The 17,086-nt window shown below is 38.5% G+C and overlaps 2 protein-coding genes across 2 annotated transcripts; one reads left to right on the forward strand and one right to left on the reverse strand.

The window, feature by feature from the left end:
* Window positions 1-1,780: 1,780 nt before the first annotated feature.
* Window positions 1,781-8,219, forward strand: LOC100176117. Its single transcript, XM_002131792.4, has 6 exons — window positions 1,781-2,227; window positions 2,509-2,860; window positions 3,427-3,555; window positions 5,847-6,019; window positions 6,467-6,601; window positions 6,927-8,219. Exons 1-6 carry the CDS (start codon window positions 1,919-1,921, stop codon window positions 7,365-7,367), a joined length of 1,539 nt encoding a protein of 512 aa, XP_002131828.1. The 5' UTR covers window positions 1,781-1,918; the 3' UTR covers window positions 7,368-8,219.
* A 469-nt stretch (window positions 8,220-8,688) lies between these two features.
* ci-vp-r (vasopressin/oxytocin-related peptide receptor) lies at window positions 8,689-16,607 on the reverse strand. Its single transcript, NM_001135842.1, is given in 9 exon segments — window positions 8,689-9,058; window positions 9,369-9,475; window positions 9,855-9,979; window positions 10,680-10,838; window positions 11,472-11,586; window positions 13,802-13,909; window positions 14,232-14,412; window positions 14,833-15,008; window positions 16,389-16,607. Coding segments are annotated over 9 exon segments (1,215 nt in total). The 5' UTR covers window positions 16,506-16,607; the 3' UTR covers window positions 8,689-8,931.
* Between the last annotated feature and the right edge of the window lie 479 nt (window positions 16,608-17,086).

The raw sequence follows: 17,086 nt of genomic DNA on the forward strand, positions 1-17,086 counted from the left end.
TTATTTCGGCGAATAATAGCGGACCCAAATCCATCAAACGCACTTTGTAACTCGGGATGCGGCCGCCTATTCAAACAGCTGACGATAGTTTTGTTGCTCGAAACTTTTGTTGGTGGCGTTAGGCAAGCGGCCAGGTCGCGATTGGTAGTTAGTTAGCTAAAGGGCCGGGCGAAGTTTATTGTCCCCCACCCGACAACTCTTTACAGCAACTACGACGCTTTGTTGGGAAGCTTTATGAACGCCGAGACTCGATCGTTCTGCGAATCTTTTAAAATTGACGCCCTGCCTCTCGTCGTGTTTCTTAAATTACTCTCCAGGATAATATATGCTCCTCGGTACCGCGGAACACGGGGCTTAATAAATCTACTGCTGACAACTGAGATAATCGCATGGGAGGTTTTAATAAGTGAATATTTTTCGTTCGTAATCGCGCCTATCTACATAATTTCAATTGAGAAATGGATTTCGCTGATTACAGCGTAACTAATGTATATTACCGGGCATAGCGGCCGTCGCATCCATATCCGCAATACATGTCAAAATAACGAACGAGTTTCAATTATTTATCCTCAAATAAGCTTGTGTACAAAGGCGACGGCAATCGTTCTTGAGGACGCGTAACTTTCACCGCAGTAGCCTAGTTTGTTTAGCAGTTGCTGCCCTAACAGCGTCTTTATGTTGTTTAAGTGTGAGTTGGCCTAGATTATCCTTTCGTAAGCTTCCCGCCACGTAGGTGTTTTAAGACAAGCCTAAACCAAATATGTAACATTTTCGTTCTAAATCTCTCGTGATATAAAGCGAAATTATGTTGCCTGTTTAATGAGCTTCATCTTTATATTGTTATAACCAGACAGTTCGTCCCCTGTGCGTCCAGCGCAGTTGTTAAGACAAATCAAGACGATTACGTCACCATCGGCCGGTTTCTTTCTCTCTTGGCTTATACACTATTCTGCGACTCTCTATAATTACTCGTCCATCTCTCTACAGTACGTGGGAGTTTGTATTACGAATCGCGGAGTTCAGTTTTCAGAAGGATATCGTTTTTCAGCAAGGTACGTCACATTAGAAGCGCTCTTGTAAGCCAGGCCTATTTTAAGAGAACACGTAACAATGCGAGTGCAGTGTAATGGCCGCGTAATGGTTGAGAGTTCCCGACCCTACTTTGAAGTATTTAACCTTTCCTGGTGTCGGCAATGACACCAGGAAACTCGGGAAGTTGTTTACAGTTGTCAGCTGTATGGCTTATAGTATCATATGAGTCTGTGACAGTATAATATTGCAAGGTTTAAGTTACAGTCTAGAGTTTTAAATCTTAGTGAGTGTCTTCTGAGAATTAATAACTTCTTTTGATGTGGGAGAAAAGATCTGGTCTAGATTTATTTGGCTGGGCTCTACTGTGCTAATCTTAATTGTTCTGCTATAACAGGTGCAAAGGCACTGATTAGAGTAATAGGCCAACTTCCCCACAAAGTTTGTTATGCAGGACATAACAGGGTAAAGTTTAATACATTTTCTATATTAACTATGTATTGTATTATATAGTTTTCAAAGTTGTGCCATTGCTTAAGTAATAAGTAAAGATTGCCAGAAGATATTTTCCGGTTGTTTAATAACTGCCCTTGATTATTTTTGCTTACAAAGCTGAGTTAACTTTAATCTGTTACAATGTGTTGAATACAAAAGTTCATAAGGGTATATCACACTAGTGTTCAGTTATTCTGCATGAAACCTTTATTGTTTAGTATATATATGCTGAAAGGTTACTAATCTACTGTCTTTTCAGGAATTAGTTGGATTTTAATTTCATATATTACATAAACACTCAAGTGTTAATTTCCCTGTGCTACACCGTCAAACCTTCAATCTCGAAGACTGAATTGTGTTTCTATAAGTTTGCTAGAGACGCCACCAACCCCTAATGGGAAGCATGGGAACATACCACTCAACTTTGAACTGCGACCGCTTTGGGTTTCCGTTCCAAAACTGCTTTGGATATGCAGAGCCTGGAACCGAGTATGAAAATAACGCAACAGAAAAAAACACAAGTCAGCTTACTAGTAATGGCAGTACTACATCAGCAAACAGTAACCATGTATTGGTGGACAATGCTCCTACGAAAAGAAGGAGCAGGAAACTGTCGAGAGCAAGAGACTCGTGTTGTACAGGAAGCACTGCTATAGATGAAGACTTCTCTTATGACTTATACAACCCACCTAATCATGTGCAGGTTGGAACAAGTTTTAGTTTTTCAGATTATTTTTTGCACATTTTTGCTAGTTTTCTAACTTTCACTATTGTTAAAAGTGGAGATGGTAACTAGCTTTATGCATAACAGGTATGCTGAATTATTATAGCAAAAACAAGCTTGTAATCAGAACAAAATAATGAACACAATATTATATTTATTTTGAATCAACTGTCATACTTAGATGACAATGTAGATGACACTGTATGTTTGTGCTGTATTAAAAGTTTTCTCTATTTCTAATTATACATTTTTTAATCCAGACTCGGAGTAATTGTCGTCGTTTAGAATCTGTCACCTCTCATCACAGCAGTAACTCAGCTGCAGCACCAAGTGATAATGTTAAAGGAACTGACCTTGCCATGGACAGCAGGGACAGCCACGTTGCAGGCATTTTCCTCACAAGTACAGAATCCAGTGTAGACCCCCCTACAACAGTCGCAACAGTTACAAACAACAATGTTAAGGATTCAGATTGCTCTACCGTTGTACCAACAGTGCATTGTTTGGTTTCAAGCCCTGAAATTGAAGTCCAAGCATTAGAAATTCACCCCACGCAAGAAAAGTTAGATGTTTCTAAAGTTGTAGTTGAAAAGAAGTCGCCCGTTCTCAGTGGTAAGTGAAGTGGATGCTTAAGTGTTCAGGTGTGGTGTGAGTGAACTATTTACACCAGAATATTAAAGCCTTCCTTTTAAGTGAAACTATCCCTCATGGAAAACTAGATTAATAATGTTAAAAATCTAAAGTGTGGTAAACAATTTCAGTAAAAAAGAAATTGTATCTTTTCAGTTTTATATAAATATATATTTATATATTTGAGCTAATTATTCATAATATTTTCTAGTTTTTAAACAAAAAGTTTTTTTAAATAAATAGTTGTCTTTTATATGCCAAACCTGTAGTGTGTATCTGTCAGAATGACATGGGTTGTCTTTGTCTAATAATTAAACACCTGTGGGCATGTGGCTGACATGTGTCACTGATTCACTGTATAATTGATTTTCCAAACTCATTTCTTAGAGCAAATGCGTTAGCATCAAATTTAGTGGGATTAAACAAAAAAATGTCCCAAATTTTTGACAACAAAAAGGTGTTTTAAATTAAAAGTTTGTACCTAAAAACATTGTCATAAATTTCATCTAAAAAAAGGTTGTGTAAAAAATTGTTTCAAAATTACCCAGACACTAAAGAAGAAGAAAGCACTTCATACTTTAGGTCTTTGGTTGTAAAGGAAACCGAGAAATTGAATGATCTCATCGAAAAGTGGAATACACTGCCAAGTAAACACATGATACAGTGCCCCACTGACAGTAAGTAAAAGGAACAACAAATCAGTTTAAAAGCTTTTCTGTGGGTGTAGGATTTGATTTAGCAATTTACAGTGAAGTGATGTGTTGTATAGATTATAATATAAAGTTTTGTGCATGTATATAACTGCATTAAACCAAAAAGCAAGTCAAACTATATTGTTAGTTTAGCTTCTATATGTAATGATGAATTATTAATTATAATCAATTTCCTAATTTTAATACAAAACTACTTTTCAATGCTGTAGACTGTCTACCCTTTACAGTGTAGATTAGAGTGTGGAAAACAGAATAATTCATGCTTGATTTTAACACCATGTTTAAGCTTTTCCTATATATATATATATATATATATATATATATATATATATATAGGTTTTAAATCTTCATTTTCATAAATTACATATTCCCCAGTTAATATGCAATAACTATATTATGTTCCATTTCCCTCAGAACGTTAATATAGACGCATTAACATTAACGTGCGTTTTCCCTCGGCGAAACGCGTACAATATTATTGAACATTTGAAGCTGCACTAAATCAATCAGTGTTCATTGATTTTAGCTGCGTAAGGTTCTTAACCATGTGCCGGCCTCTGGTTTGATGAGACATGAGTGTCTACGAAATATTCCCACCGTAATTGTGACCGGTTTTCTTGTCCTTATATGGGCAGTGACGTATCAGAGACATGTGCGTCACTAAATCTTGTGTACGCTTGCTGCTTGTTACTACATTTTACGTCACAGCGGTATGCAATATTCGTGATATAAATTCATGGTACGGCTACGGCGTGTCCGTCGCAAATGTGTTTTAAAATAACATTGTCTTGTAATTTAGAGCAAAAAGGTTGCGGTGTTTTGGCCGTTCTGCAGTTTTATTCCTATTGGGTTTAGTTCACTTTCAGTTTTCTTGCCCTAGATTTCTAGTTATGCCGCTCGCGGTTTCGCCAAACTCAGAAACCGAATACTCTCCTGTTTAAGCTGTATTGTATAGCGTAGACTTGTTTAGATAGTTCCCATTTACAACAATTACGAACCTTGGTGGTGGGCGTTTGTTTTCTTTTCCACAAAAGCTTAATAAACCTTCAACCAAGTTCATAGCCCACAAAATATTCCAACAACTGGCACACGTGACGTAGCAACATACTTCCTGCTAGGAAGGTGGTCTTGGCATACAATCCAAAACCCACTAGTGACTAGTGCTTCCCAAAATATTCAACTTGTTTCAGTGCATACTTTGTGAAGAATGCAGTGTATTGGTTTTATTTAATATCATTTTTTAAAACTTTTTTTCGTAGTTATTTGTAGTTAAGAAAAATCTTTGTTAAATCAGTAAACTTAAAACGTGACTATATTTGATTCATAAACTAGTAAACTTATAAACACCTAACCACACACCCACTCCGTTATATATTCATTACACGTCGTATAACTTTACGATCGACAGTCTTATGTGAGCTTGTCAAATACTGTGTTGTTCTACGCTTCTACCTACCAACTAAGTGACACACCGTTCATTACATGACGTGTTCGGCCTGTGACAGCACAGTTTTCCACGCGTACATAATGTAGCAATCCATATACTGTTCGATCCTTTGTAACAGTAGTACTGCTGTGGGGTAAGATGGGATACCGTTAGCATATAGTATCTCCTATTTCCTGATCTTGTTTTAAACAGTTAACAGCAATTTTGGGAGTCGTGAGGCTACGGCTCTATAATTCCGTATGTTTTTACTACTAAATGGGAAAGTAAAAGAGAACAGAAACATGTATCATCTTACCCTAACATACTGTATCATGTATGATATATATCAATATATGTCAGATTCCCAGTCTTCCCACCTTTATTAAGCAGCACTGTATTGTTATGGGATCAAATATACGCGCTGTTCAAGCCATCTGATTGCTATATTGCCACAAGGTTCCGTGTAGATTAGATTACAACGCTTAGTATTTGGAGTGTAAATATTATTTCTTGCTCGCGTATATTTCAACAGACTACGCATATAGAACACAATACGCAATTCTTGTTTATAAATAACCTTTAAATTTCCGGACCACCCGTTACCATATAAGAAAAAAACGCCGTTAAAGTAATATTTTTTTGAATTTAATCCTTTATTTTTGTCACATTAGTCTATTTTACTTTTTATTTTTATGAACTTACGACTCAAATATAGTAACGTCTTTTTGCCGTGCAGTTTTATCTGTAGTTCTTATGTATCATTGCTTATTTTTTCAACACCCCCCAAAGTATCCGTTATTTTAATCACATTAATCCGTTTTGTTTTCAGTTCGAGACGAGATTCGAACCGTGATCGGCCAAACTAGGCTCGTGATTACTGAGCGTTTCACGCAGTTCACAACCCTTATCGATAGGGCTGATGGTAAGAACGGCTGCAGCAAAGACGACAGGCCAGTCTTACTTTCAGATCTACGAGGTTTTTGGGACATGATTTATTTTCAGGTAGGTATTTTTATCATTTTGGGGTCAAAGTCTCATAATGTTGTATAGTGGTAAGGCCCCTGGCTCTAGCCAGGAGTTTACAGGTTCAAAGCTCGACGTTGCTACCATTGTGATCATCTGTGTCTTTGGCAGACACTTAACTACAATTGCTCAGTGGTCCCTGATGGGTTACCTAAATTATCAGTCATACATTACACATTAGTTGGATTAGTTACGAAAAATACAGCGAAACTATGCACAATGATTGTAATAATCGGTTACAGTCAACACACACAAGTTCATGTAGAAAATTAGCGACCCGCCCTTTATACTGCATTACCAACTTATTAAACATTTCACAAAAACAAATCATGCTTGAATATTAATGTACAGGCAGGGGCGTTTGAATTAAAGGATAAAATATTTTATACGATTCCAGTCCGTTTCTAATGTTGGCTGATTTTCCAGGTCGAGGACGTTATGTCCAAATTCTCAGCCCTCCAGAAAGTAGCTGACGACGGCTGGAAACGTGCAGAAACCGACAAGAAAAAAACGGCGCCTGTGACGTCAAAGAAAACCGCGACAAAACGCGGCCCAAAAAAGGTAAGAATTCTTATCGGTTCGCTTTCTGGTCTCCTATTGTTGCGGCGAATACTTTGAAGCGGACAAAAGCTTCTGTTTGTCTCAAGTTAAAACCACATTTTGCTTCAAACCAATTTCAAGTTGGTAAGAGGTATAGACTCGTATTCGTTTATTAATATTCCAACATTCGTTTATTGAAATTGTTACCCGAATATTAGATTCAAAGATTAATGTAATCCTTGTTATTAAAACCGGATTAAACCGGAATTAACCGGATTTCCCGCAAATCGTCGCTTAAATCTGATATATCTGAAATTAACTCGTTCCGTTTCATCCCCACTTCCAGAACACTGGTGCTGGTAAACCAAAGACACAATCCGCGGAAGAGGAAAAAAAGAGGCGAGAAGCTGCTCGGAAGAGACTCGCGGAAGCTCGCAAAGCAGCGCAAGCAAAACTGAGCCAAGAAAAAGTTTCCCCGAGTTCCCTTGAAATCCTTACTACCTCCTCTCTGCCTGGAAACAACAGCAAGAATGTGGACGTTTCAATTAACGCTGCAAACCCTACAGTGGTCCCTTGTCACCCTGAAACCCCTGACAGTACAACCACCCCATCCCCAAACCCCACCCCTAGCCCCTCTGAGAAGTCACTTGAGTCAGTTGACGGCGACTTTCCTCGAGCCAGCACCCCCCGCATCGAGTCTTCTTCTTGCTCCGTCTCACACGTCGCAATCAGCGTCGATTCCGCTTCTATTTCCAGCGTCCCGTCTTCAGTGAGCCTGGTACACTAAAAATTGGTCAAAACCAGTTGAAACTGACCAGGTCCCGGTCAAAACAGTCAAATGTGGCCAAGTTAACGTCAAGACTAGTCGAATCTGGCCGGAAAACTGCCCGGATACGGTTTCGTGCGCTGGCCGGGTCCAGTTTCGTGCGGTTTCCACCAAACTCTTCATTCTTCTTTACAGTGTTACGCACACAATGTAGTGCGAGGTGCACGACTATATGGGCTCCAGTGCAAATACTCCCCAGACAGCAGTATCAGACAGCTGCTTTCCCACCCGGCATACTCGCTGCGGTTAATACAGACCGCATTATATCCGTTAGCTTCCAGAACAGAAATGACCTACATTTAGACAACTACAAGAATTAATACACACGTCTGTTTGTCGCCTTTTATAAAAAGTACCAATTTTATCGGCGATATACAAGCAGTTTTTAGTCACAACAATTTACTGAGCTTTCCCATTTCCTTGGTCTGGTATTATTTACCTTTTTTTAACTCGGGCCTTTTGATTCACTGTGTCCGATGCAATTGAACAGTATTAGGTTCTAAGGTACTTGTAGAAAATCCATCGACACTTAGTAGGCAAACTTGTAGTTGAATCTCTTCGCTGTATATATGCCGACAACCAGCAAACGCAGGTCGTTGGCTTGGCCTTTTTAGCTTTTTTTGGCATTCCTAAAAACCTTTACTTACAGCTACCAAAGGAAACGAACCATTGGTCTGATATTTCACCACTATAAAGCTGGACAACTGTAGTACGATTAAGTTGTTGGCGTCTCATATTGTACAGCGCTTGTTTTATACACATTTTATAAAAGCGAGCGAATTCGAAGAAAGAAATACAAGTATATTATCTTTAGATGATGCCCCTATCCTAAAAAAGTACAAAGTTTGAACTTTTCACCGTTAGAATGTTGTACAAAACATGGAAGCGTTGACGGGCGTAGGTTCCTGCTATATTAGCATAGTATACTGAAGCGACTTCGGTTAATGGCCCATAGTACTGCATTGAGATCGAACCCAATTTATGTTGATTTTCTATTTAAGGTGGTCGTGTAAAGATTCTCAATTTAGCTGATGGCAGCATTCGTGGAACAATCAGTTATAAATAACAGCGGTTTTGTTAATCTTCACTATATATTACGAACATGACGCAACGACACAACAGGTACACACACGTGGGAACTGTACAATAACTTCAAGGATCTCAGCTTGGCAGCGTATTCACACTTTAGCAGAGTTAATTTGAACTTTTCTTTATGTAGGAGTTGTTACATCTCAAACAATGGGTGCAATATAGCGGGGAGGGGTGGAACACGTTTTCACTTTATTTTCTCGTCCCATTTGGTAGTAGTCTACACAAAGAACATTCAAAGAATTATAAAACCGTGTCCTCGCGACCCCGCATAGACCGCTGTTAATTGTTCCCAACACGATCAGGGTATTTGGATATTATGTGCTTAAGGTTTCCCATAGTAATATGTGTTGCCATTTAGTACAAAGTTTTCAGAAACATTTTTGGAACTTAGGTTTCGGTTAGGAAGGACAAAATGTTCGTTGTATTTTCGCCACTAATTTTCACTTTCGTTCTCCATCAATCCGCTAGAGGCGATGTCGCTCAACTCAGAAGTTTGATATTTCTTCTTATTGTTTGCATTCCGTGCTTTAGGTTTGGCGACCGACAACTCCATGTTTGTCCTATATACATATAGTAGGTTGGGGTAATATTGTTCATGTGTTAATATTTTTAACGGGCCATTCGCTGAATAAAAAGTATTTGTAGTATAGGGAGGAGGAAGACAGAACACCTTATCACTTTATTTTCTCGTTCCATTTGGTAGTAAACAAAAAACATTCAAACAATTAAAAAACTGTATTCTAATGAATCCCATATACCGTTGTTAAAATTTCAAAACACGATTATGAAATTAGGGCTTTATATGCAAAGGGTATCCATCTTACCCCGACTTGAAATATACCATCGACTATGGTTTTTAAAAGAGCTTACGTAGCAGTCATGTCTGTCTCCTTAGTCGTTGGGTCGAAAGCGCTATAGTTTCGTGTCTTCTTGCCCGTGTCTCCTTGACGACTCTTGTTGGTAAACGACGACTTCTTCTGTAATTAGCTGCTTTTATGTAAAAACTATACGGATTGCCTATGTTATGTCATTCCTTCATTTTATCTCGTTCTGATATTCATCCTAACCATTTGGTATCGACATATAGTATAGTAGTGTGAGACGGAGTTTTACTCCCTTTTCTCGTTTCATTTGGTAGAAAACAAAGACATTCACACAATTGTAAAACCTTAGCTACGCGGCTCCAAAAGAGCGTTGTTAATTGTTAAGAACACGATCAGGAAATCAGGGAATAAAACTTATGTGCTAACGTCCAGCATCTTACCCAACAGAACTATATATATGCTCACTGTACATTTAGATACAGTGAATGTCATAATATCTGAATAAACACAAATGCATGCACTTTTGCAGTACCTTCTTCTGGCAAAGAATGAACCGCTTGATGTCGCCCAGGAGGTTCCCACTGAACGCCATATAGATCCAGGGGTTTGTGCACGAATTCAGACTCGCGAGCAATTTAATACAACTGGCTGCAATGTCTGAAACGTAGAAGTTATTTACAAAAATCGACTTCCCTTTTAATTAAAGTGTCAGGTTACTAAAATTGTCGATTCCAAAAGCTTTTTCGTCAACTATGCGGTTGGATTTTGTCCCGGTATCGACGCGTTGGAAACGTCACTGCACTAAACGTAGCCAATAAATATCTTAACCAATCAATCGCCTGCATTTAAAATCACATATCGACCGCATTAAAATATTTGCCTGCCGTCACAAAACCATCTATATGTAAAGGGCGAGTCAAACTTAACGAATATTTTGGTGTGAAATTAAAAAGTCTGTTCACTTTGTTTTGATGCAGACTTTTGCGAGGAATATATAGCACGCCTGTTACGTTGTAAACCCCATACAATATGTTTTGTAAGGATAATATGGGCAATGTTTTTATTCTCTTTTGTCGTCTCATTTTGTATAGTATACGAATATATTTACAGAAATTTATAACCATTTCACTATGACCCTAAAACAGCTTTGTTAATTGGCCAAAACACGATTGAAAAATATGGGACATTATGTGAGAATGGTATCCATCTTACCCCACATTGCTCTATATGTAGTCTTCATATATTTGTTTCTTTCTTTGCACCTAATCTCTTAAACATTGCCTAATAAACTTATATTGCGTCTAAAAAAGTGAAAATCAATTTGAGCGACCCAACACCCAGCAGGCCACATACTTACGGTCTTCGTTAATCGCCCCCCAAGCCGCTAACATCTGTACTGTGAAGAATGGCGTCCACAGTACCACGTACGTAATCACAATCACTAACGTCATCTGCACGGTCTTAATTTTGGCTCGAGAAATCCCGGCAGTGCTGCTTGCTCTTGGTGCGAAGTTGCCTGTAGTAGAAGAAACTGTCGTTTAGCGTGTGAAGCTCATGTATTATTAAAACATACGGATCACAAGTTTACCGCGGATACGAGGCATTTGATGTTGACCTTTGTTTTAATGTGTGTTTACGTACAGCGGGAGAAGCAGGGAGACATACGCTAATTAGAGCTCTTGCCAAATTCGACCCCACTTTATGAATGTCCCAAAAATAAAAATCACAAATCGATTAACGAAAACTGATTTTACGTCATCGAAACCGGTTTCAACCTGTTTAAAGCAGCGATAGCAGGCCTGCGCGTGATCGTTAAAAACAACCGGAAGATACTTGATAAAATTTAATTTGATTTCGAATCTATCTGCAATAAAACCGATCGCGTTTTACAATCTGCTTGTATTGATCGCCAGAAAGACGGTAAGCCGGTTTGAATAACTTTATACACTAAGTATAGTACGATGGGGAAAATGAGACACCTTTTCATGCTATGCTCTCGTCCCATTATGTAGTAAACGAAAAACATTCAAAGAATTATAAAACCGTATCCTCACGACTCCCATAGCCCGTTGTTAATTGTTTAAACAACGATCAAGATATTTGGAAAGGCGTCCCATCTCCCCCCACTATACTATACATACACATATACCTCCTTGTCTGACGGGCGATGTACTTGAACCCGCCTTGTTCTTCTGCTTGAGGTTTCGCATAATCAACACGGCAATCATTCCGTAAAGATAGATGAGAAAACATGTCGGGATGAACTAGAAAACAAAAAGTGAAATTTTAAAAGTTTTACTTATACAGAAATCTATTTACTTATGCAAAAGTACTATAAAAATACTATCATAACAATACAAAAGTGAAATTTTAAAAGCAGACAAAAAATTCAGAAATAACTAATTCGTCGCACAAAAGTACTATATGAAATACCATCAAATAGCCCAACGAATTGTATTCTGTTTGATAAATATTTCTGCTAAAATACCAACGGCCATCTCCTATTTAAATGGAATCTTACAGAAAAAGACTTCTGCAAAGTTAAATGTATACGTGGTAACTGATTGTGCTAAACGGATACAAGGTGTATGTGAAACAGAACATTCGTGCCCCAAATAGGTTGCATTCATTCATTTATTTATTCAAAAAATCACATAATAATTGCGTCAAATATTCTTCTTCAAGGGCGAAACTCTTGTCTTGAAGCTATTATAAAATGTAAATATACGTTTAATTGCATTTGGTCGTTTGTAACATTTGTTTTGAATTATCTAATTTGTTATTGTTTATTATGAACAGCAGTTTGCGGTAATTTATTATCGCACAATTTCCCCCGCAAAGAAAACCGCGTTTCGTTTCCATGTCGGTATATAAGGATGCTTGTTCGTTGTAACTTGCTCTTTCCTCGCGTGGCGGGAAAACGGCAGCCGTTGTAGAGTTAGGGACCGTTTGGTGCATATTAGCGGGCCGGGCGTTTTCGGTCATCTTGTCCAAAAATACGCAAGGACGGCATTTCGTCATCTATTAGAACGCTATCGAATTATGGGATCGATCACCATTTGATTTCAATGCCAATGGCAAAAAGTGTAAGCACCAAGCACTGAAAACTGCGCAGGCGCCATATCTAAGGAACACGTAAGCTTTTACAACGTCATCAACGCCATTGACCAGACCTATATGAGCCCGCGAACGTTGTGAGGTTCTCTGGGAATTCCAACCGATTCGACCTGGATGGCATTTTAAAGGTGAAACACAAATCCTGGTAGCGGAATCCGACAACCAGTCTCCTATAGCAGCTCATGCATTATTGAAAAATCAAATCTCGTCTGATGGGAAACCGGCAGGTGAAGCAATCGATGTGTCAAACTTCGCTCTCGCAATCAAAATCAGCAGTAAAACCTCGTCAAGACGCCCCGGATCATCGGCCACACTTAGGATTTGTTGGCATCGATTTTGGCTTTCAGGAACGTGTTAACGTTTGCTTTTCAAATCCCAAGGCGACGCGCGGTGGAATGGAGAAACAACTTGTTTGTTTTGATGTCTTTCTGGACTCTAATTGAAGTCGAGCAAACATCTAAAACTTGAATTAATAATTCATTGACCGACAGGCCGCTCTAGTATAAGTGACCTGCGCTGCTTTAATCTTGCTTGGTAATTGATCTCCGCTTTCTGTGCAGAAATTTCCGGGTTCTCTTGCACGGGTGGGAATTTAATTTTGCCGACAAATGCCCTAAACTCGTCAACGCGTATTGATTCGACTTAAGATGTAAAGGAAACGACTTGAGTGACATCTCTGAAAATTTATTCGTCAAAAAAATCACAAACGCCTTTTATTGAATCGTTTGGGACAGGCAGGAAAATGAATGCATCCCGTTTCTAAATGCCCAACGCCATAAAACCTTAAATAGAACCTTGAGAAGCCAAATCCAAATGGTTGAGATCCCTTGCCTTTCTGTATATGCATCACACGTCGCACCCTAACCACTATACATCCTATACTCGCCAGTTCACAGACTGTACATCGTATACACGTCAGTTAGCAACCATACGCAAACCGCAATGGCGATTCCGGTGCCAGAGGTGTTTCACTCTTCCCATATATGTCCTACACAAATGAATGCTGGCAACTTTCTGCTGCTGATGGCAGTTATAGGGAAAACTTAGAAACATATATTTTATCTAAACCGTACTTGCAATATGTAGTTTTTAACCATTTATAATTTGTAGTGTAAGCTACTGATGTATTGCATTGGTTTGGCGATAAAATTGGTTCACGCTTCGTAACTCACAGATCGGTCGAAATCCATTTACTTTGTGAACAACTGGATGTATGTCAATTATTAGTCAGATCGTTATTTTGTAAAAAAAACACTCGTTGTATAATTTGACAGTGAGTATGAGGTGTATAAATATAACATGTGTACATTATTTTTCACAGTGTTGGTTTCTACTCATGGTTTGTAAATTTAGCCTACCTACCATAATAACGAAGAAGTACCACGTGGTGTAAGCTTGGTCAAACGCCGCTGAAGGAAATCTTTTCATGCGACACATATTTCGCGTCTCCGGTTTTTCGAACAGGAACAACTGCAAGAAATAGGTTTAAAAGATCAAGGGTTCGAAGCTCGACGACGCTACCATTAGGGACGTGTGTAATCATTTGCGTGTGTATTCACCCACAAGTTATATACTGGTCAGTGGGCACGAGGTGTACGAAACACCGTCATGCAAGGATAAAAAAGTTACGTACGTGGTAACTCGTATGCGGGCAAGAGGTGTATGAAACAGAACAGCCGTGTTATAACGACTGTCGTTGCCCCGCCACACGATCTATAAAAAGCACGCAGGTATCCTATACATGCAGAAGTCACTCGTTTTTTGGCAAACTGAAATCCAACTTGCAACAAACCTGTGGTGTGGACAAAAATGCTGAGACACCCCAAGCGATTAAAACACTTGTATGAACACGTTTTGCGGTTAATTGGAAAGATTGCATGGGGTAGCGGATCGCTCTGTACCGGTCAAAGGCAGCGCACAGCAACACGTATGTGCTACCGTACATACCAAGGATTTGCATGTATTTCACGAACCTGTAAAAAACCGTTTCTTAAAATTAGGAAACCGTAAGACAATCAATAATACGAATGCTTATCTTGTGTGCCAGAAATTGTTTGATGTGATAAAGATGTTATCAGACGCTCTTCCCCAAGAAGCCTTTAGCAAAACTGTATGTCGCGTAGCCGATATATATAAATGCAAAATAGAGCTATAGCTATTTACGCTCGTTAGACTTGATTTTTTGACGGTTACGTATTTCGTATCACTTGATTCGGATTCTGAATGTTATTTCGTTACGGGAATTACCCAAATTCATAAGCACCAGACCCACAGAATTCATTGCAATCATAGAATAGACATATCACATTCTTTATTTACTACCAAATTACATGAAAAGGGCAGATGAAATCATGTCCCATCTTACCCCACCTCACAACAAAACCACATCTTACTTGCACATTGCGTCCGAAGCAAAGAATCCAAACCCGAACCGAATAATCCACTCTGGTAACATTTCAAATAGAACTACAATCAAATCAGCGACCGCCAAGTGGAAAATGAGGATATGCATTCGTGTGTGTTTGGAGTATCGTTGCCACAAAGCGACCAGGACACAAGAGTTCCCAATCTGTAAGAGTTATGTAGCGATATACGCTTTAACCAGCAGGGTGGTTTCGGGTCAAAGTTCATATAATTCTGATGATATACTTCTAAAATGTTATTCTTTACCGTTTTTTGCATGTTTGTGAAAAACGTGTATTTTTATTTTTCGAAACTGTTTTTCATTTTTCGTCTTCTTACAAATTAATTCCTCATTAAAAATTTTAAGCTGCAAATATGACAATGGAAAACATTGTGTTCGGTTGAGTGAGCATATTTATAAAAAGTCCTTGCGTTGTTTTGGATATTATCTTGACAGCAATTCATTAAATAACTTTGGCCGTTCGACTTTGTTTTTTCATGATTTGTTTATTTTTTCTGTATCTTTTTTTCTTCGTGAGTTAAATTAGCTGTAATGCGCAAACCAATAATAAAGCCTAATAAGCTCGTTTGTGTAAGTGTGTCACGGATCGATCAATGTAGCAAATGGGGAATATGTAATTGCCATGTATTTTGAATTCGAGTATTGGTGGTGTATCATATACAGCGTTGTATATTTTGCGTTTTTAAACTCGTTTATCGTTTCGATTAGTAATTACTGAATTAAAGCGTGTTTTCAATCTGAAGGCGTGGCGCCAATTAGACTGGTGGTTATTAAGTGCATGTAATGGTCGCACTGCCGAGGTTCGGGATTTAAAGTCATTTCTTTCGGGGTCTATGTAAACGAAATGTCGCAATTATATCTCATGCCAAAAGCATGCGCCTCGTCGAAAGCAGCTGAGTGGTTAAAGCCATTCGTGTCGCGAAATCCAAATGAGAAATTTCACTAGCGTGCCAGGGAGTCTAACCCGCAAATGCTACGTGGTATTCTGTAATGATCTTAATTGGTTGCGGTAACGAGGTGGGTATACTGCGGGTCAATATAACTTACGTCACCAGGTATATGTTGATATTCCCTTGTTTGGAAAAAAATGGCTGACTGGACGCAAAAGTCGTTTCGAATTATTGTTTCTTTTGATTCTAACAACGGCTTTGTTGTTCACACTCTACGTTTGAAATGTAAAGTTTTGCTGGTAATAAGAAAGATAAGATGCGTTGCTGAAGCAATATATAGGCTATAATCCGTAACTAAAAGCGGTTAAACTAAAACGCAAATAAACATACGAATTTGGCAATGAGACAACTATATTGTATCTCTCTATATAGGCCAAGGTATTTAATACAAACATTGCGGTGGATAGTAGAATTTACCCTGAAGAAATAATCACCTACTAAGTTACAAACGTAGTAACTCGTAAGCGGGCACGAGGTGTATGAAACAGAACACCCGTGTTATAACGACGGTCGTTGCCCCGCCATGCGAGGAGGAAAAGTTACATTTATTCATTGATTTCACATTAAAACTCACCAGACCCAAAATAAAAACCGTAGCAATAATATAGAGCTCGGTTATTCGTATTTGTCGCTGCAGGGCCGTTCCATTTCGGACACGGTGCATGGCGAGAAGTGGGATGGATGACGTCATAAGTACGTCATAGCTAGCTGTGGTTTCTTCATCGAGAAGGGCCAGATTAGGCAATGACGTCATTATGCAGCCAAGCTAATCTTAGATAAGGTTTGACAGCCTCCTGCCACAAACTGTTGGACAAATTGAAATTAACGGAAAAATATCGGTAAAAATAAGCGAGCGATTGGGCAATTAAACAAAGTAAAAAGTGTAAGTAGCGAAAAAATAAAAATAGCGAAAAATAAGCGCACAAATATACGCAGAATATTTTCGAAAAAAAGTATATTTAAAACAGTTGAGTGAACAAATTTAAAATGGAAGAAAAGTATCTAAAAAACGCACAATGGCGCAAAATTAATATTTAAAATAAACTAATGTACTTGTTGTAAATAGAAGAAAAGATTGGAAAATTATGCGCGCAGTAAAATAATTCTTAAAAACTTAACATTTATTAATTCTAACTAATAATGCGCAAATACTTTTTGTTTTTCACTCTTTTACAAAAATGCTTGTTAAACACTGAACTGTCAAATAGCTTCTGAAATCGTTTAGCATCACCTGCTTTCTATACACGCCTGGATTAGAAAACTGTTGTGAAA

The sequence above is a fragment of the Ciona intestinalis genome, chromosome 9 (assembly GCF_000224145.3).
Source record: "Ciona intestinalis chromosome 9, KH, whole genome shotgun sequence".
Lineage (NCBI taxonomy): Eukaryota > Metazoa > Chordata > Ascidiacea > Phlebobranchia > Cionidae > Ciona > Ciona intestinalis.

What these genes read in the sequence shown, in the direction of transcription:
- LOC100176117 (XM_002131792.4), top strand. Translation starts at nt 1,919, where the DNA reads ATGGGAAGCATGGGAACATACCACTCAACTTTGAACTGCGACCGCTTT. An exon ending in GAAGTCGCCCGTTCTCAGTG is followed by an intron (nt 2,861 to 3,426) that starts GTAAGTGAAGTG and finishes AAAATTACCCAG; the next exon opens with ACACTAAAGAAGAAGAAAGC. An exon ending in CAAAACGCGGCCCAAAAAAG is followed by an intron (nt 6,602 to 6,926) that starts GTAAGAATTCTT and finishes CCCCACTTCCAG; the next exon opens with AACACTGGTGCTGGTAAACC.